This window comes from Antrostomus carolinensis, unplaced genomic scaffold (genome assembly GCF_000700745.2).
Source record: "Antrostomus carolinensis isolate BGI_N321 unplaced genomic scaffold, ASM70074v2 scaffold13534, whole genome shotgun sequence".
Classification (NCBI taxonomy): Eukaryota; Metazoa; Chordata; class Aves; order Caprimulgiformes; family Caprimulgidae; genus Antrostomus; species Antrostomus carolinensis.
Window position 1 is genome coordinate 8949 of NW_010308766.1, and position 12733 is coordinate 21681.

Here is a 12733-nt window from a genome sequence, read left to right on the forward strand (position 1 = left end):
TCTGTTATTAGCTTCCATGGTATGAAGATCGGACCCACCAGTATGAGCACCAGTCTTTAATTAGCCTTCCCCCCTTTCAGGAGAGTGGGCAGCTACGTCCCAGCAGTAAAACAGAGCTCACTGGTGATGCTTCCCACCAGAACAGGCCCTCTCCTGCCACCACCATCAGTAAAACCCACTGCTTGCAAAGTTCACTTGCCTAATTAGAAGCCCAACCAAACCCCTTCCATTTGGAAACTGTTCCTTTTGCAACCAAGTATTGTTATATAATTGAAAGGGGTTTTTTTAAAAAAATAAAAAGTCTGAAGTGTTTTTTTCTGTTATGGAGATCAAACATCTTTCTGCTCTTGTGTAAAATAAGATAGGGAATGGAAACTTGATATTTTAAAGATTTCTATCCACATTCTTAAAGAATCTTTTTTGAGCAAAAGATCAATCGCTTTCAATGAAAACTCAGGAAGAGCATTCACTGGAACTCCTTCCTACTGTCCCTCGCTTCCCATGACAAAAGCATGGCATTCAGCTCCAGAGGGTGCGTGACCTCAGAGGACTCTGTCCTGAGTCACTCGCAGCACTTCAGCCAGCGCCAGGACACGCAGCACGGAGGGCAGACACACAGGGCTCAGGTCCATCTCACCTTCCTCCTCTCCACACAGCAGTGGTTCAGCTCTCACAAAGGGATGTATTTTGGTCCAGCCGCCCCCTCTCCCCAAGTACAACAACTCAAGGAACAGTCTGTTTTCTTTGGTTAACCAAGCTCAGCACTGTTGTCTCCAATGAACAGGCTTGCCAGGGTTACCTGTGGGCCAGTGTTACCCCTCTGCTCAGGAGTTTTATTCCTATTTCCCTCCCTATTCCCAGAGTTTCTCCCCAATCTCTGGGCAGCCAGCAGGCAGCCCAGTCAGTTGTTATGCACAGACCTGTGCCATACAGCCATGGGAGCAGACACACGTGCCCAGGAGAGCAGAGGGCAGGAGAGGTACCAGGGGCTGGCTGCAGCAGTGAGGTTGCTTTTGGCAGCCCCTGCTACCTGCTGCCCTCCAGCATCACAGGTATTTACAGCCTGTGCAGTGGTCTCTAGGGCTCAGCCCAGCCTGAGAGCTCTCCTTCAACCTCAGTGTGGGGGACAGGTCAATAAGTGGGTCCCACAGGGTGAAACCCTGCTGATCAGCCCTGCCTCCTGACCCAAGGGGGGAAATCAGCTCCCTGAGGGGTCACACACAGCCACTGCCTCCAGGAATTGCAGGCCCTAGCAAAGACCTTGCCATATCAAGACATGAAGCACCATAACCACACACAGAAGCACACTTCCAGTCCTTTTGTGCCAGTAAGTAAGCAGGGGGACCAAGAACATGAAGGGCCTCCACTCCTGGCCCTGAGCATCTCACTGCCGCTGACTCAGACTGCTCTGTGTTTCAGGTGACCCCAAAGGGTGGAAGATGCTGGATAAGGCCACCCTGCTCCTGTTCCTGCATTTAGTCGCATGCTCCATCTCCTCTCCTCTCTACCCAGCTCTCAGGTAAGCTGCTGAGTGATTTATCCACACTGTTGCTTCCCACCTCATCTCCGACCTTGTGCAAAATAAGCACATGCCAAATTAAGGCTGCCAGCACTTCTGAAAGCCAGATGAACTGCATGTGCACTAGTAAGCCTTTCTTTGCCCTAGATTATTTTTTTTGGGTACACTGCTAGCCTAGGGGCAGCTTCCAAACAAGGCAGGCACCTGATAGAATATTTCAGCCCAAACAGTGCTTTTAGAATTGAATGCTGGGTCCTAAGAAGGGAAATCTGGCAATCTCCAGAGCAGCCAGCACCACCAGCTCCATCACTGATTAAAATTTGTGCCTGCAGGCCACCTGCATTGAAATCAGAACTGCAGATATTCTAGTACATGAACTCAACAGCTGTCTATTAATATTGCAAGTACTTTCTTGCCAACTGTTAGAAGTTGTGATATTACTTCCTACCACTACAAATTGACAGAAGCACAAAATTGAGTATTGGGTTCTATAACACGGATTTGCAATATCCCATAGAAAATGCTTTAGCTTTGTGCCAAAGTCATGGCTTAACAATACCAGAATTGCTGGAATTTTGCTCGAGGATGCTGGGAGCTCAGCAAGGGGAGAACTGTGTTTGGGGCAGCTCTATCAGCCATCTTTTCACTGCTGAAATAGCTTCAGGGCAGTTTCTAGCTGGATGACAGACCACACTTGCGTAACTGATGAGATGGAGATGGCTAAAGGAGAAAGAAAAAGCAGGAGAACAGGGAGTAGTGGTCAAGACTGATCCCTGACTGGCAACTGAGCACATCTTGCAGCATGTCTTGGGTTTGTCTTGCAGGTACAGTCCAGGGTTGGTTGCTGGCCAGGCCATGAACTTCCAGCTACAGCACAGCAGCCCATTGCAGAGCCATAACCCCTTGGCAGAGGAACAGGAGGAGGAGGAAGAGGAGGGTTTGTTAACAGACCCCACTGAGAAAAGGTTTGTACCTCACCTCTCAGCCCCGCTGCAGCAAGAGTGCGCTGGTTATGATCTTCTCCCAGCCCAGAAGCAAACCAGCAGGTCACTTATTCCCACCAGTACCACAAAGTCCAGCTGAGCCCTGCAAGTGAAGCAGAAGGCTGGGACCGTGCCAGCTCCCACCATCACCCACGTCCAGAGCCACGTCCTGCTGTCCCCCAGCAGAAGGGATGTACTGACAGAGGCAGGGTCACAGGGCCAGCACTCCTGCAGGGAACAAGTTCTGAGAATCCATCTGTGTGGTTGTTAGAGCCCCTACTTTCTAGCCCTGCCAAGAGATGGAGAGTGGTTATTTCTGTCTGAAGCACAGAGGACTCATCCTTACAACAGTGGGAACAGCCAAGTGGCTTCTGCTTCCTTCACACATGGATTTTTGAGCCTGGGTCCAACCACAGGCTACTGACCTGCTGGAGGCTCCTGTCACCTGGTCCCAGACACAGCCCTCCCAGGAGGTGACAGTGCTGCTGCAGGACACAGGAATGTCCCAGCCACTGCTCTGCCCTCTCCCAGCCTATGGTTCTCCTCCTCCTTTCCACTGGTTCTCTGACCTCACCTTGGCTTGCAGGCACTTCTCCTTACTTGTTTTAGTGTGGATACTGAATAACAGACATTTTATTTTGCCTGCTGCCTCCCTGTCAGGACTGAGCTCCCTCAAATCCTTTTACCCTCCAACACTAACTCACTCCATTACCAAAAGGCATTTGCTGTGGTTACGCACCCGATATCAGCAGTGTTACATCTGGTGTATTTTGTCATCTGAAACACCCATTTCTCACCTAGAAGGTTCATTGCTAGCTCAGAGAGCACATCTTGTGCTTATCTTTCACCCCTAGGATGCAGCGCCATGCTGATGCCATATTCACCGACAACTACCGGAAATTCCTGGGGCAGATTTCTGCCCGCAAATTCTTACAGACCATCATTGGCAAGCGCCTGGGGTAAGCCACAGCGTTCTGCTGTCCTGGGGCTAATGTTTTGCTTATTACACTGGGCAGTTTCTTTCATGCATGCAGCAGAAACATCCGCCTTACACTGCAACAGAAGCAATCTCTCCTGCTGTTCCACATCTCGAAGGGCATCCTGCATCCCTATGTCTTGGATGTCCCTAATCACAACTATCATTAAGCAGCCTAATTAATCCTTTCCTCTGAGGCTATCAGTGTCAGATCAGCTAAGAGCTCTACCATATCAACAAGCAATAATATTTGCAAATAATAGTTGCCATGATTGTTCACTGGTAGCAGTTATCCCTGGCCTGGTTTGAACACAGAAAACAGCCTCTCCACTCTGACTCAGGTAGCTTTGGCCAGATAGATCAGTGACTACCACTAAATAAGACTTGACTAGTCAGATGCAAGCCAGCTCCAATCCCCCTCCCAACACATGAGCAAACACAGCTGACCAATTTCTTACTGAAATTAAGCAGAATGGTCCCAAGCTCAGACCCAGCAGGTTCCCTTGCCATGCTGCTCAGCCTGAGCCAAGCTTCGAGCGAGGGACTAAAAAGCATCTCTGAAACAAAGATGTTTCTCATCTTTGTGTAACAGAAGCAGCCAAAGCAGCCCAGGAGAAGGTGTGCACGAATTCCTGACAAGGCGCCAGTCCGACAGCATCCTGATGGACAGTCGCTACCACCAACAGATGGTTCTAAGGGACTTCCTGGGAGCCATTCTGCAGAATCAGAGGTAGGTTCATTATCTGCTCACCACAGGAATAAGACAAGGTCCTTATTGCCATCTGACTTCCAGATGTGAAGCTACTGGATTAAGTATCATCTTTCAGATACACTCAGAGAATGAATAAAGCTCTTACCTGACCCCATAACCCAGCCCTTCCCTTACAGGGACAAGTAGGGTGCAGATCAAGAACCCCTACACACATCAGCACATCACTACGCTGTCTTCTCACCCTCACAATTCAGTGAGGTAACAGTGGAAAAAATAATTTCTCTCTCAATCCTAATTATGCCATCACTGTCCTGTTCTCTTCTTTCCCAGGCCTCAGGACATCAACAGCAGTCGGTTAGAAGGCCTTCCCAGCACCCTGGCTAAGCTCATGTAAATACTTCTCCCTTTTTCATCTCCCCATGCTCTGGTGAGTACCATTCCCTGCTCAGTTCTGCACATAACACACTGTTCCTCCACTGCCCAAGCAGGCTGAAGGCTCTCCTTCAGCAAAGTCAACTCCTACTGCTGTCCATGAAGAAGGGTGCTTGCTGCAATTTAAGGGGAAAAAACCCCCTCCCAATCAATTTTGTCAAGTACCTAAAGCCCTATTAGCCTGAACAGATAGACCATGAGTGTTGTGAAGCCACATGTGGATGTCTGGGAATAGGCCAAGAGCAGCCTTGTAAAGCTATCTGAGACTGTGTGCCCGAGTGCCTCAGCTAGGCTGAAGGCAGACAAAAGTCTTTCCCCAGGAGAACCTGCCTCTAGATCCCCAGGACATTTCAGATTTTCCCTGCACTGAATAGACCAGGAAGTCAATGTTTTCTGTACCTCCCACTCCTGAAAGTCGCCACCTGGAACTTGAATTACACTCTAAATCTTGCCAGCCCTGGGGGACTGAGAGCCAGGAGACAGTCCATCCTTGGGAATACCTTCACTCATACTAATGCCAGTTGTCCTGTTTGAAGCAACCTCATCTTACTCTTCTGTCCCATAGAAATTAAGCCTGTCCAACCCCAGCTAGCACAACAGAAAGGGGTGTGGATAGACCTGCATGCATACTGAACAAAAAGGAGGCTGGGGAGGGGGGGAGATCAGAACTTTACATAAATTGTGCCTGTGGATTCAGCTGGGAGAACACAGCATTTCAGCATCTTGCCATGCTTGACTTGGTTACCTTTCCACAAATAAGGTCATCCAGGAAAAGCCTCCAAAGAATGAAAACCACCTGTGTGTGCTTGTAAAGTTTTATCAGAATTCTCTTTTCCTCCTGCTTCTGTCTAGAACAATTCAGAGCTCATGGATCTAACTGTACAGTAAGCCCTTCACAGCAATGAAGACATTCCCAGATGTGACCAGCTGGAAACCGATGCATTCACTCCTCAGATTCTTTTCAAAGGAATGCAGCTCTGATGCACTTAATTTACTTCAGTCTTTACAATTTAACTCCCCTCTCTAAATACTCATCTGTGTACTGAATTAAAAACAAAAACCAAACCCTCCATGATTTAACATCAGGCTGCTTTACACACCAAGACTAAAACAACCAGTACACTTGTAATGTTGAGGACATATTACCTACTAATTAAGGCTTTCAAATCACAACGCACAGTAAAATTTTTGCTAAGTCATCATTCTGTTTGAAGGCCTGATTAATAAACATGAGGCCACCAAAAGGCACCTTTAAGGCAACTTAGTAAACTGATTACAGCCTCCTCTAAATAGATGCTGATGGCACAACCACACAGGCAGCTTGGATCAGGGCGAGGTAAGACATGAATCACAGCTTGGATCAGGGCATGGCAAGACATGAATTCACATGTCTACCACCCATTAGAAACACTGCTGTGGGTGCTGCTGTCTAGCTCCTCAATACAGAGCCCTGGCAGCAAAACTGAACTCTAAAAACCTCAGCTACAGTTACTGCTCAGCCTTGAGGTGCTCGAACTGAAAGCACAGCTCTGCTAGAGAAAAAGGAGATCCCTGTGCATCAGATCAGGCTGTCACTATGTTTTAATTCAAGGTGCCGTCCAGTGGCTCTGCACTCCACCATGGCTAGGGTTACAACTGTAAATGTTTTCAAAGAGTAAGTTATTAACCCAGTGATCTCACACAGCTACTTCCTTCCCTGTCACCCCAATTCTCCCATTGTTTGTGTAATAATTATGTCTTCAGAAATGTAAATAACAACAGGATGGGGTCTGCTTTCCCATCATTAGCAGGAAATAAAAGTTGTTCTAAATAAACCTGTCCCAACAGCAGGTCAAGATGGCTCTTTGTCTGTTGTTAGTTTCTTGATTCTGGGCCCAGAATGGAAGGTGTTGCTCCTTGGAATGGTGAAGTGCACCAAGGACAACTCAGAGCTGTGCTAACAAAGGCACCAGGTCCAGCACCAATAACTCAAGACCAGGCTGGAAACAGTGGCAGGCAAACACATATTAATGCCTCTGAAATCACCTCTCCTTGCACCTGAATGATTCCTTGACAGTCTGCCGTAGATACCATCTCATTTTTCCACAGGTGACAGCAGGCTCCAGCATGCACAGAAATGAGTTCACACTTGCACCAGTTCCCTACAGATTACATTCTCCCTGTTCAAGCTTTACAATTCCAGGACTATGGAAAATAGTACTAACTGCCCAGCAGAACGAGAAGCAACGAGGGGATATTGAGGGAGATGAGTGAAGCTGTGACAGCAGCAAGTGCACTAATGGATCATCTCTTACCCTTCTGCAGGCAGGCAGCGGCACAGTCAGACATCAGACATCCTTCTGCTTCACAGTACAGCTGGACAGAGAACCCACAGAAGGAAAAACCACCTGAGCAGGCCTGGTTCAAAATATGTGTGTAAACCTGGTCTGTGACAACTAACACACTTGAAGTCATTGGGATTTACTTGCTCCAAGGGAAGGGATTATAAAAAAAGCATCAGCATCTTGTCCCAAAACCAGGACAAGTAGTAAGTAAATATGGCAGCAAAAAATGTAAAATTCTGTTAAGTGGCATAACAGCTATATGCATACACGAGACTGGATAGTCCAGATAAAATCAAAAGGCCTATCAAAAACAATCTGGAAAGACCCAAGTCTGTATGAATCAACAGCTGGGTGAGTGCAGCTATCTGGAATAAAAAGTACTCCTCTGAAAGTTCAGTTTGCATCAAACTAAGGAAACAAATGCTCAGACTCTGGGAGATTAAGTATAAAACCAAATAAAGCAAACCAGAAAATGTCTGAGGAATAAAAGGCCAAAAGAATAAAAACCTTTCCCAGCACATAGCCAAGTAGGTAGAAAATCAATAGCAACACATACAGCTTAGAGAAGATACATCACAGTAGCACTCCATTAGTTTCTTTTTGTATCTGTGCTCTCCTTGGATAACGTGCCAGAGCTCTACGGGGAAAGTACCGGAAGATCTGTCCTAGCATGAAGCATCAGTAGAAAAAAAAAAAGGTTATAAAACAAAGCTGGTAAGTGAGCAGTAACAAAATACGAGGCTGAAAAAGAACACACTAGGTATTCCAGGGTAAAATACTACAGATAGTAGTTTAACTATTTTTTGCTTAAAAATCCCTTAGTCCCAGAGGACTTGAATGCAGCATGAGATCAGGTTTTTGAAGGAATGCAGAGGAGATCAAAGGAGTAGTTCATTAAACCTCTACAGCATCATGTTCACAATGAACAAAGAAGCAGAAACAATTACAAACAGAAAGAGTGAGCTAAGTGTGATGCTGCAGTGGGGAAGAGGAAAGATGGCTTTTATAAAAGTGGAGTCAGGTCTCACACATGTGAAGTTCTCTGGAGGATTCGGCTCCACACCCTTTATCCTCGTGCCTGCTAGTCGATATCATTTTCTGGGATGTCCAAAATACATTTGATAAAGTTCCTTTGCCAAAAGGCCTTTAAAGAAACTAGTCTGACATGGGACGAAGGGAAGCCAACAGAGTGATGCAAGGGAGGGAGCTACTGTTAAGTATTCCATGTGGAAGTTTCTCATCAGGAGGAGATTTTGGCCTTTGGTTATTACTATCAGTGTGTCCTTCCACAAAGCCCAAGTCTGCTGCCTTAACACTGCTTAGTGGTCTTGAAGGTAGTAATTAATTGAGAGGTTAGAGCTCAAACAACTCACATGTGGCCATGTGGCAACCAGCAGATTCCTGGCATCTGGTTTTATAGAAGAACAGAGACAATAACCTCAATGAAACTCATGTTTGGAATGAAAAGGTTACTTCCAGAGGCTGGAAAGAAAGTGAACCCACTCAATGGACTCACCAAACCTATCAGGGTCAGACACAGCCAGGCACGCCAGCACCACATCGGCTCCCAAGGCCAGGCCCTGAGGACTCCTTCTGCCCGAGCCCCGAGTGCCCACAGCAACTCAGCACAGCCCAGCACCATCCTGAAGTCAGAGAGAACAGCCACGGACAAGGAAATGCAGATGACAGTGTCACACAAGGGACAGGCAGGAGTGGGAAATCCACCCCAATAAACATGTCCCTCTGGGAAAGGACATGAAAGAACAGGAAGCTTCACACAGCAATGATGCAATGACTCATACGCAGAATTACCCACCAGAAAAAGCTCTTTTCATTCTCATGTGAGCCCCACTTCCAACCAGAGCCTCCGAGACAGCCAGAAAACAACATTCAGGACCATTCTTTCCTCTTTATTCACAAATCTTTTAGGATGAGGAGAGGGTACCTAGGGAAAGGCAGAATTGTATTTTCTTTTACCTCTTTTTCTAAAGGAAATTCAAACGTCCTGGGAGAAAAAAAGGGGGAGGATCAAGGGAAGAAAGGATTTTCTGGATTCATATGAAAAGCACTCAAGTAGCATCAACACAACGATGAAAATCAGGTTTTTAAAAAAGTACAACTGGCACCCTTTTGACTTAATACATATATATATAAAAAAATCTGCTTCTGCCTTCCTTCTTCTGGTCTTTCAGTTATTTATTCACTTCTGTTTTGAAGGCATTTGCTTTGTTTTTTCCCCATTTCTTCCATTCTTCTGGTACTAGTGTGTCCTGGAAAGAAAAATCCAAAAAATTAACTCTTCCAGGCAACAAAGCACTTCCTTGCACAGTAAAAGTGTCCCCAGACCCTTCATTCTCTCTCAAAGGAAGCTCATTGGAATGATAAAACCACCACTGCAATGGAACAGAGGACTGAATTCAAGGAGGATGGAAATGGTCAGACAAAATGAAGGTTAATTTCTAGTGCAAAAGACACAAATGAGTCTTGTAAATTACAGAACCAAAGAAAAAAGTCAGGCTGAATGTAAAGCCTGCAGGTACCTTAACTGCTCTTCTACTTTAAACAGGGACAATCTATCTGCTTGGAATCAGCTGGTCCATGTAAACACAAAGCAAATATCTTCATGTCCCCAAGAAGATGAAGTAGCCTGATATCATAGAGCAGACCCATCTTTTTGGGGTCCTTTTCCCTTCCAAGATGCCAGACACAGGCATAGCTATGGATGTTGAGCACCTGACAGTCCAGCCCTAGAAGCTGTGACAATACAGTCTTAACTGACGGATCTGGGGCATCAGAAAACAACCCAGCAATAAGGAAAAATGCTTGTGTCTGCACATGGCAGCAAAACCTAACTTTCTGGATAGCAAGTTATTTACAAGATCTTCGAGGATTACTCACCACCCATATGGTTAACCCACAAGGGGTTAAAATACCAGGCTGAGAAACAGAAAACATGCAAGGTGTGGAGAACACACTCCTGGGGGATTTGGTAACAGGCCACTAATAAGCTGAAAATGACTGGCCCAGAGCTATGGTAAAAAGAAGGGACCAGAACAGCATCAGCAAACACAGCCAGCATACAGCCAGCATTCATCTACTAGAACAAGCGACAGCCATCCTCAGTTCCTCTCCAGTTACTTGCCATGGCTTGTTCTGTGCTCAAATACCTCAAAACACTCCAGAGAAAGAGATAGGAACAGGGTGCTTTTCTGAGACATGATGCCAAAATTCTCCATAGGCAATTGAGACCATTCTCCACCCTATCTGATCTGCAGACAGGAGCTTACACCACAGTGCACATGGTTTCTGTGACACAGCCACCCACGCTGCTTTTGTTTTGCCACCACAAAACTGAGCTCTGTTTAACGTACTGTGTGTGCCTGGAGCACTAACTATGAACACAAGAGAAAGCAGACACTCGTGAGATGAACCAGTGCAGCACACTGTGATTTAAGTCCCATCAAAGGACTTGTCCCAGATGCTTTCTCCCTCCCTCCCCCAAAGTAAAACAGTGCACTGACCGAGAAATGAAGCCACACACATGCATTCAGAATTGGGCAGCATGCAGAGTGGCAGGCAGCCCTGCCTCCTACACCACTGTGGATATAGCAAACTGGGACCTTACCTGCTCAGAACGAAAGGAAAGGAAGGGCTTTGCACTGGTAAATGATAATGGAGACCCATCAGGTGATTGTATTGACTGGAGGGGGCTGGCTGGTGCTGCTGCTATTGACTGAGCCATCGTGACCGGTTCAGTCCAATATCAGGGTGAACCCCGGATTGGGTCATGTTCTCAGCTGAGTGAGGTGGTGCTGACCTGGCTTCTGCTGCACAGAGCTCTTGTCAGCCCAAGCCAGGACATAATTCATCAGTCAGAATGCCTGGCAGCTGAATAACCAGAATACTGCAGACAGGGATCGTGAGTACAAACAGCAGGATGGGAGCAGCCCAGATATCAGCCATTTTAATCATGTTCCCCTCCAGCTGACATTACTAATAATTTATTTACAGGAACAATACTGCTTAAACTTGGTTTATTTCATCACCTGATAGCTGCTTGGTGCCCAAGACAGCATATTCACACGTGCACATATTACCACACAGACTTCAGATGACGAAGGAAATCACACAAAAGCAGTTTAGTCTCTGAGGACACGTACTGCTAATATGCAAACCCAGCTGCAGCCAAGGACACCCAAGGACTGATTTAAAGCCCAATAAGCAATGTTGGAAGGAAGAAGCTTCAGCTCAGATATCTTTTTGTACAAGGAGTGGGTGATGACATGAAACGAAACAGGCAGCATGCCCAGGAAATGCAAATTCCAAAAAGGCCCTTACTTCTAGAAGAGCTGGTCACTAGCAAAACCCCCTTTTACCGCAGCGTTCTATACTTTGCCAACCTACTGCTCTGCTCTGCAGCGATCCTGCCAAAAGGAGAGAGGAAGAAAGGTTCAGAGAAGATAGGGAGGAGAAAAGCAGCCCTGCTCCAGGAACCAGAGACAGTGATAGAAATGCAAAAAGCAAAACCAGGCCTTCTGGTAACTTCTGTAAAAAGATGGGTTTGTACAGTCCCCTCCCCACCCCTGCCAGCGGGCTCCATCGTGGAACAGCAGCTTTGCCTCAAAGTGCAATCTAGTTAATTATCACTGCACTTCAACATCTGAGACAGGCTAGCAGCGCCTTCACAAAAAGGTATCTTTTTTGAACTCAAAGTCACGTACAAAGGGTTTAACTTTAGCCTAAGGTAGAAGTTTTACTTTCAAATTTGCCATTGTAGTTGCAGGTTCATGTCATTTGCAGTGACAAAGCACACAGACACCCCCTGCAGTGTTTTGAAGTAGGAACCAACCACCTGCATTTATGTGCTAATAGAAGGCCTGGTTGAGCAAAGACACTTAGAAATAAGCTTCATTGTATTATTTTTCCCCAAATTGGTATCCTAGGCAATCTGTAATTAATAACAATTTTAGCATTACTCCTTAAATTAAAAAGGAAACATTCTGGGCAACAAAATCCCAGTAGAAACTGTTAGGTTACCAAGAGAAAGTGCCACTGTGGAGAAGGCTGGCCATTTGAGGGAGCAAGGCTGAGAAAGCTGGGAGGATGGTATGGAAAGGGGCAATTAAATAATCATCCTCCCTGGTATGGCCATGCAAGTCGAGATGTTTTAAAGACAACAAATCAATACAAACCCCCTGAAAATTATATTCTTGTGTTTTTTACAGCTCTTGTCCTGTTTTGAATATAGTGTAATCAAAGAAGTGAGAACCCAGGGATGTCTATGCAAATAGGTATGTAAGGATCAACAGCTCTTAGAGGCTTAAAAAGGGAAAAGTAAGAAAAGCACAGGTTTGATGGCAAAGCAGGTCAATAAGATCATCTCCAAAGCCAAACTCTACATTAGTACAAAAGGACTAAAACTTAAGTTTCACATGGAAATCCCACGTGTCAGAAGTGAAGGACAGGGAATGGTTCGACTTCTAATTAACACACTGTACTGGAAGCTTGGGTCAGCAAACTGCCCACAGGCTGCCTAAGCCATGGCACGTTTATGAGACACTGAGTGGCAGAAGACACAAGGGTGAAGGATCAGTCCAATGCCAGTACAGAAATGGATTCTGTATCCCTAACATTTACCAGAATCTTCCCTCTTTTTGCTTGTGTGCGTTGCCCTTTGTCTGTTGCTGCACACCTCCAATAAGCTATTTCTCTATAATCCCCTTTAGGTAGGAGAAGACAGCAGTAGGATACCTCCGCCTTACATTCACAGAATCACAGAATGTCAGG

The 12733-nt window shown here is 46.0% G+C and overlaps 1 protein-coding gene across 1 annotated transcript; it reads left to right on the forward strand.

The window, feature by feature from the left end:
• The first annotated feature begins 1439 nt into the window (after window positions 1-1439).
• Window positions 1440-4584, forward strand: LOC104523347 (glucagon family neuropeptides). The gene is made up of 5 exons (XM_010165887.2): window positions 1440-1519; window positions 2344-2484; window positions 3357-3461; window positions 4071-4208; window positions 4521-4584. The coding sequence occupies exons 1-5, from the start codon at window positions 1440-1442 to the stop codon at window positions 4582-4584; spliced, it is 528 nt and encodes a 175-aa protein (XP_010164189.2).
• Window positions 4585-12733: the final 8149 nt, after the last annotated feature.